The sequence below is a fragment of the Bacillus rossius genome, chromosome 3, assembly GCF_032445375.1.
Source record: "Bacillus rossius redtenbacheri isolate Brsri chromosome 3, Brsri_v3, whole genome shotgun sequence".
NCBI lineage: Eukaryota > Metazoa > Arthropoda > Insecta > Phasmatodea > Bacillidae > Bacillus > Bacillus rossius.
The window spans coordinates 121,675,711-121,690,517 of record NC_086332.1 but is presented as its reverse complement, the minus strand read 5'-3'; the positions used below and the strand labels follow the sequence as shown (position 1 = coordinate 121,690,517).

Genomic DNA, 14,807 nt, shown 5'->3' with positions numbered 1-14,807 from the left:
TCTTTACTGAAAATAACATCACTTACTTTTTTATCTTTAAATTCATCGTACACAATCCTCATTGCTACTAGAGTTGTTTCTGTTAAATTTTCCACAAGCATTTCTCTGTTGAAAGAGAAACCACATTCTACAGATGCTTGGCCATAAGACAGAGTCAATATAAGTTTAAATACTTTCCACAAATCTGCATACTGTTAGTTGTCCAGGAAATATTTACAAAAAAAAAGAATCTAACCTTTGAGTATTTCTATCAAAGTTTGTAAACTGTGAAGGATCTGGTGACACTTCTCTGAGGAACAACTTGAACTGTAGTAAAGTTGCATCACACACACATGTACTGATCAGTTTTCTATTTTCAATCTGCTGAATCTACTTTTTAAATGTTTCAGTGGTTTCAGTTTCATTGCATAGTAGAGTTCTAGGGTCAAGACACCTGGAAAATCTCACTACAGGATATTTCAATGGATTTTTATCTTGAATTCTTTTAACCAATACTTTCAATAACTGTAGACATTCAGATTTGAACACTAAAACATCCTTGTCTGTGACATTCTTTTGTGTAACACACGTAATCAGTTGTTTTCTTGTTGCAAAACCAGTTTTGATACTCTTCGTAAACACTGTGGTATCCTTGCTATTAGGATCAAGTGCACACAAATCTACATCATTGTTTGCCTTATCCAAAATTTCCTTCTTTATGAATAATGACATTAGTCCATACAACAATTCTATTGTGTCAGAAGCTTGGAAAGGAATCATGGGGGAATCAGTCTGGTAGTACTTGAGGTATGTTTGTATCTGACTTCCAATAAAGGAAAAATAAGACAATTTGGCAACCATCAGTGGATCTTTAGTAGCCTTCTGAACAGTCTGAAAAGACTTGGTACACAGAGCAGATTTGGGTTTACCTTTGTAAGAATCGACAAATGCTGTAACTTGTGGCCAAATATCAATAGCCCGTTCTGAAAAAACAACATCCTCCACCCAAAGGAAAATATCAACTTGAAAGCTTTGCAGCTGTAAATATATTTTTATGATTTGTGACAAGAAGGAAACTGTGATGTTTTTTTGCTAAGAGTATTACTGACAAATTAATATAAAAGATAGAATTATGTACAGATCTGACTATAAGTAAATAATAATTTCCTCATTTTAAGGGCTTTAAAAATGTTTTTACTAGTATCTCTGTATCAATATATAATATTCATATTAAGTTTGATCAATAACTTTGGGAATCCACAAAAAAAATCACATTGGTGAAAACACCAAAATGAAAAAAAAAAAAAAAAAAAGCTTTAAAGTGCAAGATTGTGTATTACGCCTTTTTAATTTATAGATGAACATCTACTTCACGACATGTTATCTATGAATTTATGTTTGTTTACAATACATGCTGCATGGACGGAGAATTTGCTTCAGTTAAAGGAAACTTGAGTTATTTAATCAAGTGTTTTACTGTAACACAGTGTGTGCTAAATAAAATTTCAAGGATACCGATAAAATTTCCAGGACAATTTACAATTATTTGCTAATTCCAGGACATTTCCAGTACTGGAAACAGTTTTTTGAAATTCCTGCTTTTCCAGGTTTTCCAGGTTTTCCAGGTTTTCCAGGTTTTCCAGGACATGTATGAACCCTGTTTTACGTTGATACATATCTGTACTGTAGAAATAACCAACTGAACCTACATGAGCAAAATAAACCATAGTAATAGATGAAGATCAGAACAATGTCATCCCAAGCTGGAGTCATGTATACTGTATAACCATTAAACTTATGTAAAAACTGTAAGGCAATTCCATGCATATGTCTACCATAAATGAAAAAAATAAATATCTGATTTTGGTAGTAAAAATACTTTAATATGGTGGCAACATTATATTATTACCATTAAGTTTTTATAATCGCAGCAATTTGAAGTGACCTTCTCGGCCTCTACCATCCTACCCCTCCTTCTTCGTTCCCCTCTCCGCTTCCCCCCGCCACCCTCCCTCATGAGCTGTGCGCCTGCGCGGCGACCCGGGGGCTCCCGGAGAGCTGTGCGCCTGCGCGGCGCCCCGGGGGCTCCCGGAGAGCTGTGCGCCTGCGCGGCGACCCGGGGGCTCCCGGAGAGCTGTGCGCCTGCGCGGCGCCCCGGGGGCTCCCGGAGAGCTGTGCGCCTGCGCGGCGCCCCGGGGGCTCCCGGAGAGCGTGCGCCTGCGCGGCGACCCGGGGGCTCCCGGAGAGCTGTGCGCCTGCGCGGCGCCCCGGGGGCTCCCGGAGAGCTGTGCGCCTGCGCGGCGCCCCGGGGGCTCCCGGAGAGCTGTGCGCCTGCGCGGCGACCCGGGGGCTCCCGGAGAGCTGTGCGCCTGCGCGGCGCCCCGGGGGCTCCCGGAGAGCTGTGCGCCTGCGCGGCGCCCCGGGGGCTCCCGGAGAGCTGTGCGCCTGCGCGGCGACCCGGGGGCTCCCGGAGAGCTGTGCGCCTGCGCGGCGCCCCGGGGGCTCCCGGAGAGCTGTGCGCCTGCGCGGCGCCCCGGGGGCTCCCGGAGAGCTGTGCGCCTGCGCGGCGCCCCGGGGGCTCCCGGAGAGCTGTGCGCCTGCGCGGCGCCCCGGGGGCTCCCGGAGAGCTGTGCGCCTGCGCGGCGCCCCGGGGGCTCCCGGAGAGCTGTGCGCCTGCGCGGCGCCCCGGGGGCTCCCGGAGAGCTGTGCGCCTGCGCGGCGACCCGGGGGCTCCCGGAGAGCTGTCTCTCGGGGGGAGTATCAATATTTAACATTTTCAGATAGTCAACTATTGTGGATCAGTCAGGACTTGCGTACCCTTCTATGTAGTCATTTTAGTTTGTTAGACGTAGGAGCGGCGTGGTATCCGGTGAGCATGGCGACTTTTGGTTTATAATCTAACTTCGTTGCGACAGAAGGTGGCTCTGTCTACCATGTGAAATTTCTGGTTAACTTCTTGTCTTGTTTTAAATTTTCTGATTCGGACGCCACCTTGTAAAAATTTGGTTCGGTGCGTTAACGATTTTGTTGGGTTGATAGTGTGAGTGCCCCTTAACTGTAGCGCTTGTGTTCCTAGTCTGTCATGACTAGTTTAACCGGGCCACGTTCGCGTGGTTGTACTGATTTCGTTCACTGTAATGCGTATACTTTGTGAACCTAAATTCCTTCCGTTATGGAGCTATACATTTTGTTTTGTGCTCGTTGAATTTCCCCATTTTGCATAACTCAGGACAGGCCATTGCCTTGATGTACGTTACGAGCATAGGTGCTATGTTGAGCCCAACACACGTAAATTCGATGTTAGGCGTTTGGCCGATTCTTTCTGTGACACGTGTGACACGTAATGTTTTTTTCTAACGCACTACTTACGTTTGCCTGGGGGCATGTAATTTACGAATGTAACATACTTACAGTAGAACTTCTGAATGATACCTTAAGATATGTACTTACGGCTTCGATTTACGACGTCGTATTTTAGAGTCCCAAAAATTTTGGACGTAATATATGTCTTGTTTGATTTAGCCTCATGTTAAATAGCCCTAAGTGGGATGCTCGCATATTATAGTATCACTACGCATATTACTAGGGACATGTGTAAAGTTTTTTTATAAGTATGGTTATTGTAGACTTATTTTGTGTCTATGTCACTGAAATATAATCTATTACTCTTGGCTGACTGTATACTCGGCAACACGCTTCTCTATTACTGTTACTATGCATTGCGTGTAATCACCTTATTTAAATTGACAACTAGTCTATCTGATGTAAACAGACTTATAGTGCGCATTTAGTTGGAGATAAACTGAGTTGTACCTGTTAAATCACATATATTTATATTATTATATTGTATTGATTGATATCTATGTATCGTGTAATCATGATTGTAATCGATTTAAATATTATAATAGACACCAGTAAAAGTGTCTAATGTTGTAATAGGCGAAATCTCCTGTTATTCATTACTCAGTACACTATTAGTCCCTCACTCTGTTGTGCATAACATAATGCACGTCTTAATTCAAATTTAGTATTTCTCTTGCTCTTATCTCGAGCGGTAAAGTTGGGGCGTTTTGGGTGGAGTTCGAACCCAGTACGCTGCAAATTATTTTACATTTCTTTTCTGGCAACACTGTAATTTACGAAATGGCGTCGTGACCTCAGTTGATATTGGTTTTTTGTGGTGGAGTTTTGATTAAATTTTCACGGTAAGACTTTCGAATTATTGTGATATATTATTATATACTGACTCTTAAAATGATGAGATATCAATAAAGAGTGCGTTATTCATGTTAATTTTATTTTTTTAAGAGATATTAGGTTTGTAAGATCACAGTGTCAAGGTGTAGTGTCAGTCACAGAATAGACATACTTTTCTCTCAAACTATAGTAAAATTACTTAATTATCATGAAAATAAGTATTTTTTCCTACTTGATGGCATTACTCAAATGATGCCGACATTAAAAATTTATTATTTTTTTTATAATGCCTAAACTCTAAGAAACATTGTTGAAGTGTCAGTAACATTGTAGATTCGGTCACACAGTAAGTCGAGTCAATCACAGCTTGTATCATAATCAAATGTAGTTTTTTGTTTGTTTCTATTTCTCATAGATGGCGAAAACAGCTGCAGAAAGAAAGCGTAAGCAGAGAGAGAAGCTGAAAGCTAAAGGATTATTTGAAGAATTTAAGAAAAAAGAATCTGAAAACAAGAAACATCAACGACATATGATAAAACAAACAGCATCGGTTGATGTGCTTAAAGCCTTACGTGAAAAAAAATCAGAAGAGATGAGAAGATACATAAGTAAGATTAAAGAAAAAAAACTAATGTTAGAATCCACTGATACATCTGCCAAAGATGAGACTCCTACTAAAGCATTTGCCTCAAAAAGCTCATATGGAAAAGCGGTCGCAAAAGTCAAACGGAATCTGCCGTTGAGTCCGTCGAAGTGTAGAGCAGTTGTGCATACATTAGCAGGACAAATAACTCCTGAAATAATAACGCCTGAACTAGGGATGGGGCGACCGAATCCAATATCCGCCGAATCCGCCGAATCCTAGGGATTCGAAGATTCGGCGGGTCTGATATAGGATTCGTCAAAGGATTCGGTTTTTTACTATTTACGGGGAAAAAAAATACAGTAAAACTCACATACGAGGTCCCGCATGGTAGGTTTTTCCGTATAAAGCGTTTAAATTGCCCGAGGTCGCATCATTTACGCCATTAAATGTGTGATATAAAGTCCGTTAAAATTTTTTCTGAAACTTTCTGTCTCAAATTATGGCGCACGTAAAACGTAAATATGAAGAAAAGACAAATGAACAACAATATACGAAGAAATATGGATGATGTACCATAACTACAGTACAAAGCCAATAGATATTTTAAGATAATTACCATAATAAGAACTAAAGATTCTTTGTAGAATACCATAATTACTACAGAAGCATGATGGCTACCATATTTGCACTATATTTACCGTAACAACCGAGATGTATATTTACCGTGATAGTAATGTATTATTTATTTATGACATATTAAATTAAAGAACATTGTTGGAAAAAAAAAGGATGTTAAACTTTGATATGTATGGTTGGCACATTTTGCTAAGAAATAATGTGATGTGAAAGAATGCAGTACTACTACGAAAAGTGAAAATGGTACTCGTGGATTTTTAGGTTATGTCAGTCTCTTTCGTTTTTCAGTAATATCAGCCGAAAATTAACAAGCGTACTGTATCGGAAGTCGGCAGAAATGCCGATTCAACTAAATATTGGCAAAATCGGCTTCTTCAATACAGCTGTACATTTAATGACATGAGTAAACATATTTCAGATTTCAGGATATTGAAAAAGACTTTAATTTCCATGTAGGTTTATGTGTGTATGTTTTTTTGCAAGTGTAAATTGAATGAAGTAAAATGCTTTTATTTTTATTACTTTCAATTGATTAAACTTTAATGACCAGTTACAGATATTTATGACACTAATTTTGGGGTTAAGCAATTTTACTAAAGCATTCCAGCCAAGCAGGTTGCCAGCGAGAGACGCTTCTCTTCTGCTGGAAACACTATCGCCAATCGTAGAGCTAATTTAACTCCTGAACGTGCAGAACAAATTATTGTTCTGCATGATAGATTAAAGAACAGAATTTAATACTCTGTGACAATCTCTCTCAGAATTATTGTGCTGAAAAGTGGAAATGTTGAAACAATGTGAATGTACTTTTCAAACAACATGATTTTTGGTGCTAAGTTTGTTGAAGCTCAGTAAGGACTCCAGAAAAATTGACAAGGATGAAATTTTCCCAAAGATATGTTACATTTACACAAACATATACTTGGTTATGTTAGTTGGATGATATCAGTTACTAATGAACCAATGGAAACAGGTAAGATTCAATGGAAAAAAAAATGTTATTTTTTTCTAGCAGTGCATAATGTAAACACACACTGTCAATACTTACCCAAAATTAATAAGCCCACTTCATTTTAATACTTTATTCAAACATTATACTAAGTTTAAGATAAAAATAATTTCCCAAAAGTGTAACTGTACCACAAAAGCTCGAGCTCGGCTCGAAGTAAAATTCTTAGGCTCGCAGACCTCTAGCTTATTTATAGAAAAAATCCTAACCGCTAATCTGTACTAAAACTGAAATTTCTCAAGAAAAATTTTTTGTCTTTATATACACTTAGGCTATACCAGAAATGTACCAAACTACATGTGATAAAGTCAAGGGACTTTTAGTGCAAGCAGAATACATCTCACTTACATTAGATATGTGGACATCATCTGTTAAAAGATTCGGATTCGGGTTCGAGATTCGGCAATTCCAGTCGAGGATTTGAGTTAGGATTCGGATTCGAGGAAATCAGGATTCGCCCCATCCCTAGCCTGAACGCAACAAACCGAAGAAAACAATCTCTTCTGACATAGTTGCAAAAGTCAATAATTTTTATGTCCGTGATGATATTAGTCGCCAAAATCCTGGCATTAAAGACACAACAATAGTTCAGTTCAAATGCAAAACAGGCATTTGTTCAGCAATGTTCTCGTTACATATGCTCTGTTTTGTGATGAATTTGGAACATGTATAGGTAAAAGTAAATTTGCTGAACTACGACCAAAACATGTTTTGCGAAGTTGCCAAACACCTGAAAATGTTTGCCTTTACAAGTATCATGAAAATTACATGTTAGCTGTAAACACACTGTCCAAAAATTGCTATGACATCCCTGGTTATGACAAAAACTTTTAAACAAAAATTGCTCTATGTGAAGCACCAACATCATCCTGTTGGAATGATAAATGTACAAAATGTAAAAATATGATGCAGTCTAAATTAAAAAAAGCTACTTGTTCCATTAAAGATAAAGAAGTTAGCTGGTATGAATGGAAAGAGGAAAATGGATGACTTAGAAAGGTTTTACTGAAAGGTACAGTGTCGATGCTCTGTGAACATATTTCGAAAATGACTCCACAGTTTAAGGAACACAGTTACATAAAAAGGGAACAAGCACAGTGTTACAATCAAGATCGCATTGATTGTATGAGTTCAGATTGCAACTATGAACTTCTGCAAGTCGATTTTGCAGAAAATTATACCTGTGTTTCGCAGGATGAAATTCAATCGTATCATTGGGTGCAGCCACAAGTTTCTCTATTTACTGTGTCTTTGTGGTTTCATCGAAAACAGCATGCAATTGCGATAGCATCGGATAATCTTAATCACATTAAAGATACGGTGATACCTTATATTGATAGGATATTAATAGAAATACCTGAAGATGTAAAACAAGTGCGCATATGGTCAGATGGTCCAGCTTCACAATACAAAAACTGATTTATTGCTAACTCTCTTCCAATGATTGAAAAACGTCATAATTTGAAAATCACGTGGAATTTTTTTGCCACTTCTCACGGGAAAGGGCCAGTAGACGGAATTGGAGGTGCCCTTAAATGTCGCGTATAAAATTTAGTGATGAGGAGAGAGAAAATTGTGTCTAATGCACACGATTATTCTGAAGCTGTAAACAAAAACTCAAAGGTACAAATCATTTTGATGAATGATGAGGATTTCAGTAAATGTCATGAAGACCTAGCATTAAGAACGGTTTTTGAGAAAGCTATTGCTATTAAGGACATTAAAAAAATGCACAAATTTTACGTAAATTAATTTAGTTACGTCAAAGCCTTGCAACTATCTTGCTTGCAAAAAACAACGTATGAAGAAGTGTTCTTTGATGAATCGGCAGACGATGATGAAAGAACTTCTAATGCCTGTGTGGCCGGCAGGGCCACATTTTTACTTGTAATTTATTTTTGTTGCTGGTCTCTAGTTTTATATGGTTTTTTATTTCACGTATTTTTACGCCTTTTTTAATTAATGTTAATTTATCTGTAAATTTTTTTTAAATTATATTGGTTTCTGTTAATTAGTTATACGCCTTTTGGTAGCTATCGATTATGAGTTTAAGAACATCGATTGTGTTTCACGTAAATACCACTTGGCGAGCGCCCGGCGGTTGGCTGATGACGTCAGACATTCGGCTTGCCGGGAAGAAAAAATCAGCTGGGCCGGCGAGAGGGTTTGTGCCGAGCGACCGTCGAGGACAGAGCCATGTGACGGCGAGACTGGTGTGCCGGGCGGCGAAGAGTATGGGGGTGGAGGCTCCACGCTGGGTGACAGGGCAATGGTTTGCCCTGTGATACTGAACTTATCAAGGTAAAGAGGGGCCGCAATTTTGATTTTTACCCTCGTGGTGCTGCACTGGTTTTTGGCAAACCTAGTGAACTGTGTATTTTCCCATACTAAATTTTATTTGGACGGAACTTTTATTAGCCAGTTTGGTGAAGAGGCCCATTTGTTTCACACGTTCCAGTGTGGGATTTTTTAAAAAAGGTCGCCCGTTTGCCTGTAGTTGTAATAAAAGTATAAGTTTGGAAGAAACGAACATTTTGCAATTTGTTTTTGAGACTTTGTCTTCGGAATTGGCATACTTAAAGTTGCATTTAGCTAATATATCAGCTTGTGCAGTATTATTAAAAGTATGCGATCGGTATTGGACTACATGCGCAGCCTGATGTTGGTTGGTGCGGCCATTCTACGTTTTTATGAAATCATTGGCAAGTTAATAAAGAAGTAAGACTTTGTTTGAAGTATATGATAAAAACTTCGGTGGTAACATAGTTATGTTACGTGAAGAGTTTTTGCTACATTTCCCTTAAAAAAAAATAAGATAATTTTTTTTTTGGTCATCGTTCACGCCTTTGTGAATTCGTACCTATGGCCCGGCGTGGCATTAGACTCTGGAGTTGGTGAGGAAGGTCAGGAAGCCAGCGCACGCCTAGGATATTAACTTTGTTTTTTTGGCAAGTCTTTAGCAACGAACATCTGAAGAAAGACTAAACCGTTGATTGAGAGTTTAAGAACTTTATTTAAATAATTTGTTTGTACTTCAGTATTATTTTTGTAGATTTTTTATATATTTGTATTGATTGTCTTGTTTGATTTTTGGTATTAGGGCAGTCAGTAAATTTTGATATTTTATAGTGGCCACGCCTCACGCCCTTATATATTTTTATACTTGTTGTTATCAGTATTTATATTTTTACGATTTTTTAAAGGTTATTGTTAGTATCGCAAATGGGGATAAGATGCTGCCATTATTAACGTCAGCTTTTGTAACTAAGCTTGTATGGTTATGTATAGCAAAATTATTTTTGCAAATTTCTATTTTTTAATAACATACGTCCAAAGTCTTGCCTCTTGTTTGTTTAATGGTTACTCTACTATTATATCCTTTGAATTTTTTGGCCTGACTCCTGGGCAGTGGTGTGGGGAATTTATATTGTTTAGCTTTTTATGCCTGGTTTTAATATTTATTTTTTCCCTTCGCGCCCAGAGTGAGTCGGGGACGCAACCCCTCTTCCAATTGAGGAGGAAGAAGGGTTACACCTGATACATCACCAGACGAAAAAGAAAATAATGCTCCAATAGACGCTGGACCTAATGGTTTAGAACTTACTGTTAATAACATTTGACATGGTGTGTTTGTACTGGCACAGTTTGCCACAAAAAACAAACGTCAGATGTATCGTTACGTCACTATTTGCAAGAGTGATGTAGATGAAGAGGGCGAAGTCAAACTTATGAGCCTAAAAGTAGCAAATAACGATGCCTCTTTATTTAGAGCTGATGGGGAAGATATATCTTATGTAGCTTTTGATGACATACTATAAGTTTCCAAAAAGTCTAGATGTCTTTAAAAAGGCTTAAAAGAATTTGTACTTTGTTAAGAAATTTTCTAAGTTTTTTTAAATAATTTTATTTCTTGTTTCTAAAAAGGTTTTATTTTTAATTATTTTAGTTTCATATTATAAGTATATCAACATATTATAAGCAGTTTTGTTGAGGAGATGTTTTTGTTCAAAAGTAGCATTTTAACGAGTTCATTAACTACACTTATGTAGCTTTAAAATAATTTTAGAGTTCCTATTAATGTGTTGTGATTTAAATCCTAAGGTTTCATTTTAAAATACTACCTTTTACACTACACAAAGTGAGTGTAGTGTCAGTCACGTTTTGGGCTGTAGTGTCAGTCACAATTCAATTTACTAATAAATATTTTTTTTATAATTTAAAGCTTTCATTTCACCATTTTATAGTAGTGTGTTTCATGCACTTTCGATAAAAACACAAATTGAAGTTATTACGCCAGTACAGAGGAAGATTATTGAAGTTTAAAAACACTCTCGAAAACAACTTCCTTTTGCATGTAGTGTCAGTCACATTTATATTTTACTAAATAAATGATATTTCACAATATCATTGGTTTCCATTTTTTCTCTAGATAATAATTGTTGAAACTGCTATAAAGCCATGTTTAAATTGAAACTAAAAACAGAGTACTAATCGTAATATAAGACAAAACACAATGCAAATTGTGTCAAATGTAGAGTCAGTCACATATGGAACTGCCCTGTAGATGGGCATGTTACAATATGAAATAAATAAAGTAAATTTCAAGCAAAATTTTTATAAATACTCAATTGCTGAAAGCCTGTAAAATATTTTTTTTATTCATGGAGGAATAAATTCTCTCTTGGCATCAAATTATTTTTTAAGAAAATAAATAGGATGTAAATAATAAAAAAATTTTACTAACCTCTTCGATTTTCAACTCCATTGTTGCAGCATTGGAAATCTCCTTGATCTCATCAGCAAAATCTTGCATTTGCATCGCTATTACTTTTTCCAAGGTAAAATCTTCTGCATTCTCATCAAAATCACTGTAACATAATTTGTCACAAGTCACAATCGTACCGGGCTAAGAAGACTACTGTTCCTTGCACAAACATTAAACACTTGAAAAATATCCTGAAATTGTTGCACGTACCAAGTAGTGGGGCATAAAGTTCTGTTAATGACTGTTTATTGACTATAAACTGTTCACAATAATTATCAAATAAAAACGTCCAAAATAAATTTCCACTTTCATTCTTCTCTAAAACAACCAATATTACAAATTGCTGAGCAGCTGAGACGGCACAATCTCTCGGCCTAACCCTCGCATAACAACTGACGAAACTCATCACACCACAAAACACTTAGGAAAATTTACGTAGGTGGGGATTTCCCTGAAATACTGCCTTACCATTGGCTACAACATTCATTTTTACAATAATGATTCAGTAACTCCCATCACTCTGTTACCTGTCTGTGTTTCTCTTACACCTACCATCTCTTTTTAATTTAAAACCAAATTCTGGTATTTCCCAGTCAGATATTCCCACAGTCTGGGCTAACTGTCTGCCTCTCTCAATAAACTATTGTCTTTCAGCGCCGATGTGTCGCCTCATGCCCTTCTTTGTCTCTAACCAATACTCAATGTTTTAAATTTATTATAAAACACATACACAAAAATATTATTAGAAAGAATATTTAAATGCAATAAATTACTGAAATTCACACTTACACAAATAATACCTAAGCCAGCAAACTGAAAGCCAATAAAATTATAGTAAAGAGGCTTTTCTAAATAAAATACTTAAACATAAAAATCAATTACAAGAATACCACCAATTATTACATAAATTATAAATACAAAACTACATAACCAGCTGGTCCCTTCTGAATGACAAAATATGTTTTTTTCTTATAATAAATACTTTTAAAAGCTTGGGAGAACAGAGTGTTGCAATGTTACAAATTTTTTAATCACGGTAGTAGAAAATGTGATTGTAGTAACTAATTATTTGAATCATTCATGAATTTTTCAACTGATAAATAAAATTACAACAACATATTACGTTAGTGTGTTGTACAGTCAACTTTTGCCTATTCAAAGACAGATTATCAGCTTTACAGATCATTAGCAACATTTGTAGCAGTTACAGTAAAAATATTATATTCTCAAGAGATCTTCAAAATTGAAACAAACAGAAAGGTAAGTTGAATAAAAATTTATGTGCCATCTAACAAAAATTAAATTAAAGGACTCTAATTCTTGCTACCCTTAATTAAATGCTTCAGTAGTAAAATAATATTTATTAAAATAACTAATTAAAAATGGCAACCACCACTCTTCCTTCTTCTAGCTACTCAAGATGATCAGGCAGACACAAGTCTCTAATCCGCTAACCTCTCTCATCCACATGCTAGGCTAGTCTCCTTGCATATAACTGGCGGAAGTCACACTCACCGAGGACATTTAGTTGTTGGGCACATCTCAGTATTTCTTATAATGTGGACCACTGAGATGATATTATGTCCTAATTAACCGTGTGTGTGTGTGTGCTTGTGTGTGTGCGTATGCATGTGCGTCTGTGTGTGTGTGTGTCCCTCTCTCTCATGGGTAATGCTAGAAGAAGATAAACCTAGGTTTACCTGGATTAACTTAGCATCATCAATGTTTGTTGGGTTAAATCCGAATAATCACTCAAATAAATTTGACTCCAGCGTTTACCCATGTACAACTAGGTCTACCCAACTCTGAATGGGTAATGTTAGGTGTTGCATCATTTTTAAGCAAGTGGCATAAAACGTGCACGTGCCAACATCCCTTACGCTGCTCAGTGACAGAATGGTGGTTGAACAGTTACGTACTGTGTTCCATGAGCGTTTTTATAAAAGGTTTCAAGAGTTATTGTCTGTCAAGGGATTAAAGCTTTCACTTTAACAACAAACAATATTTGCAACTAATCAACTCAGTTAAATGTGCAAAAGAAGCCAAATCAAAGACTACTTTGCAATACGTGCAATTGAAGTCATTTGTGTTCAGTACGTGGCGTTAAAAAAATGATCGCTCCTATTTCTTCAGGTGAGGCAACAATTAAATATTATGTTACTAACAACGAGATGTTCAATATTTTGTAAAAAACTCATTTGGCTGTTGGACATGGATGAAAACATCTAATGGAAAAAGAATGCAAGAAAAAGTATAATAAACATATATCCAGAGAAGTTTAACATTTCCTAAGTTAACACAAGAGTAATAACAACATAAGTACTATTTTATGAAAGTGCCATTTTGTGAACTACTGCCATATTATAATTTTGATTAAATTTCATTAGGAATTCTCTTTTTCAAATTACTTGAAATAAGAATGTTAAGTTAAGGTATCAATGTTTTGTCAGTCGTTAAATTCATTGAATTAAACTCAGGTGATCAATGATTTGGTTCTAACATTAACCAGTCAGCGTTGGATAGACCTACGTGTACACGGGTAAACGCTGAATTTAAATTAATTTTAGTGAATATTCGAACTTTACCCAACTTGGATAATGCTAAGCTAACCTGGGTAAACCTTAGTTTACTTCTTCTAGCATTGCATGTAACACACACATACACACACATATACACACACACACACACATATACACACACACACTTATATATATATATATATATATATATATATATAGAGAGAGAGAGAGAGAGAGAGAGAGAGAGAGAGAGAGACATGCACATGCACATCAATCTGTGCGCATGTACACATGCACACTTTTTTTGAAAGTTATCCTCTATTTAAAAAAATTAATATTTCATCAATAAATTATTCAACCTTTTCCTTAAGAAAGCACAAAAAACCAAAAAAACATAATAAATATATAACAGTGTGAGTTTAAATGTTTTATTAGGCCTGTTTACTGCACGTATATTAACTAGTGGATTATCTGCATTATTATTCTACATTAAAAATCAAAGAGCAAGCAGCAATAATAACTGTGACGTGCCTGCCGACGGTCTGCTTGACCCTGGTCCAGTGCCTGGGCTTCATGGCTGGGTTCTTGAGGTTGCCCACGAGGGGCAGCATGCGGCGGAACGCATCGACGCGGGCTCGCGTGTGGTCCACCACCTCCCACTGCCTGTCCTTCAGCTTGCGGGACAGCAGAGACAGGTCCCGGAAAAGCTGCTGGACCTGACACCACGCAGCACACAAGCCTCACACACAAATACATACCGTACATTAACTTATCTTAATGTACAGATTCATACGCCATGATGAAAATTTTTATTTTTGAAGCTAAATTTCTTTGCTGAGGGAGCCACAATTTCAGAGCGTTATGAAAAATCAGATTGCATGAGGTCAATAGCTGGATACGTGGTGGGGTAACCGGTAGAGGAGGATAGTGCTCAGGTAAACGCTTCTCCAACGCATGCACTAGCTGTCGAATGGGAAGATGGTAAAGGGGGAAGGGATAGTTACGTAGCGTAGCATGCTATATGCTAGTTGTAACAGCCGGATTGGGAGACGGAAGGGGAGAGGTAGAAATGACACAGCAGTGATGCTACGGAATTTTTGAAACGCTGCTTGTGTT

At 37.2% G+C, this 14,807-nt stretch overlaps 1 protein-coding gene across 2 annotated transcripts in view; it reads right to left on the bottom strand.

The window, feature by feature from the left end:
- LOC134531211 (dynein axonemal heavy chain 2) overlaps positions 1 to 14,807 on the bottom strand; it is an 864,487-nt gene that overhangs the window by 596,924 nt on the left and 252,756 nt on the right. For both annotated transcript variants that reach the window (XM_063366870.1, XM_063366871.1), the window contains 2 exons: positions 14,223 to 14,407; positions 11,152 to 11,275 (listed from right to left, as the gene is read on the bottom strand). In XM_063366870.1, coding sequence (XP_063222940.1) covers positions 11,152 to 11,275; positions 14,223 to 14,407 — 309 coding nt within the window. The remainder of the gene's footprint in view (positions 1 to 11,151; positions 11,276 to 14,222; positions 14,408 to 14,807) is intronic.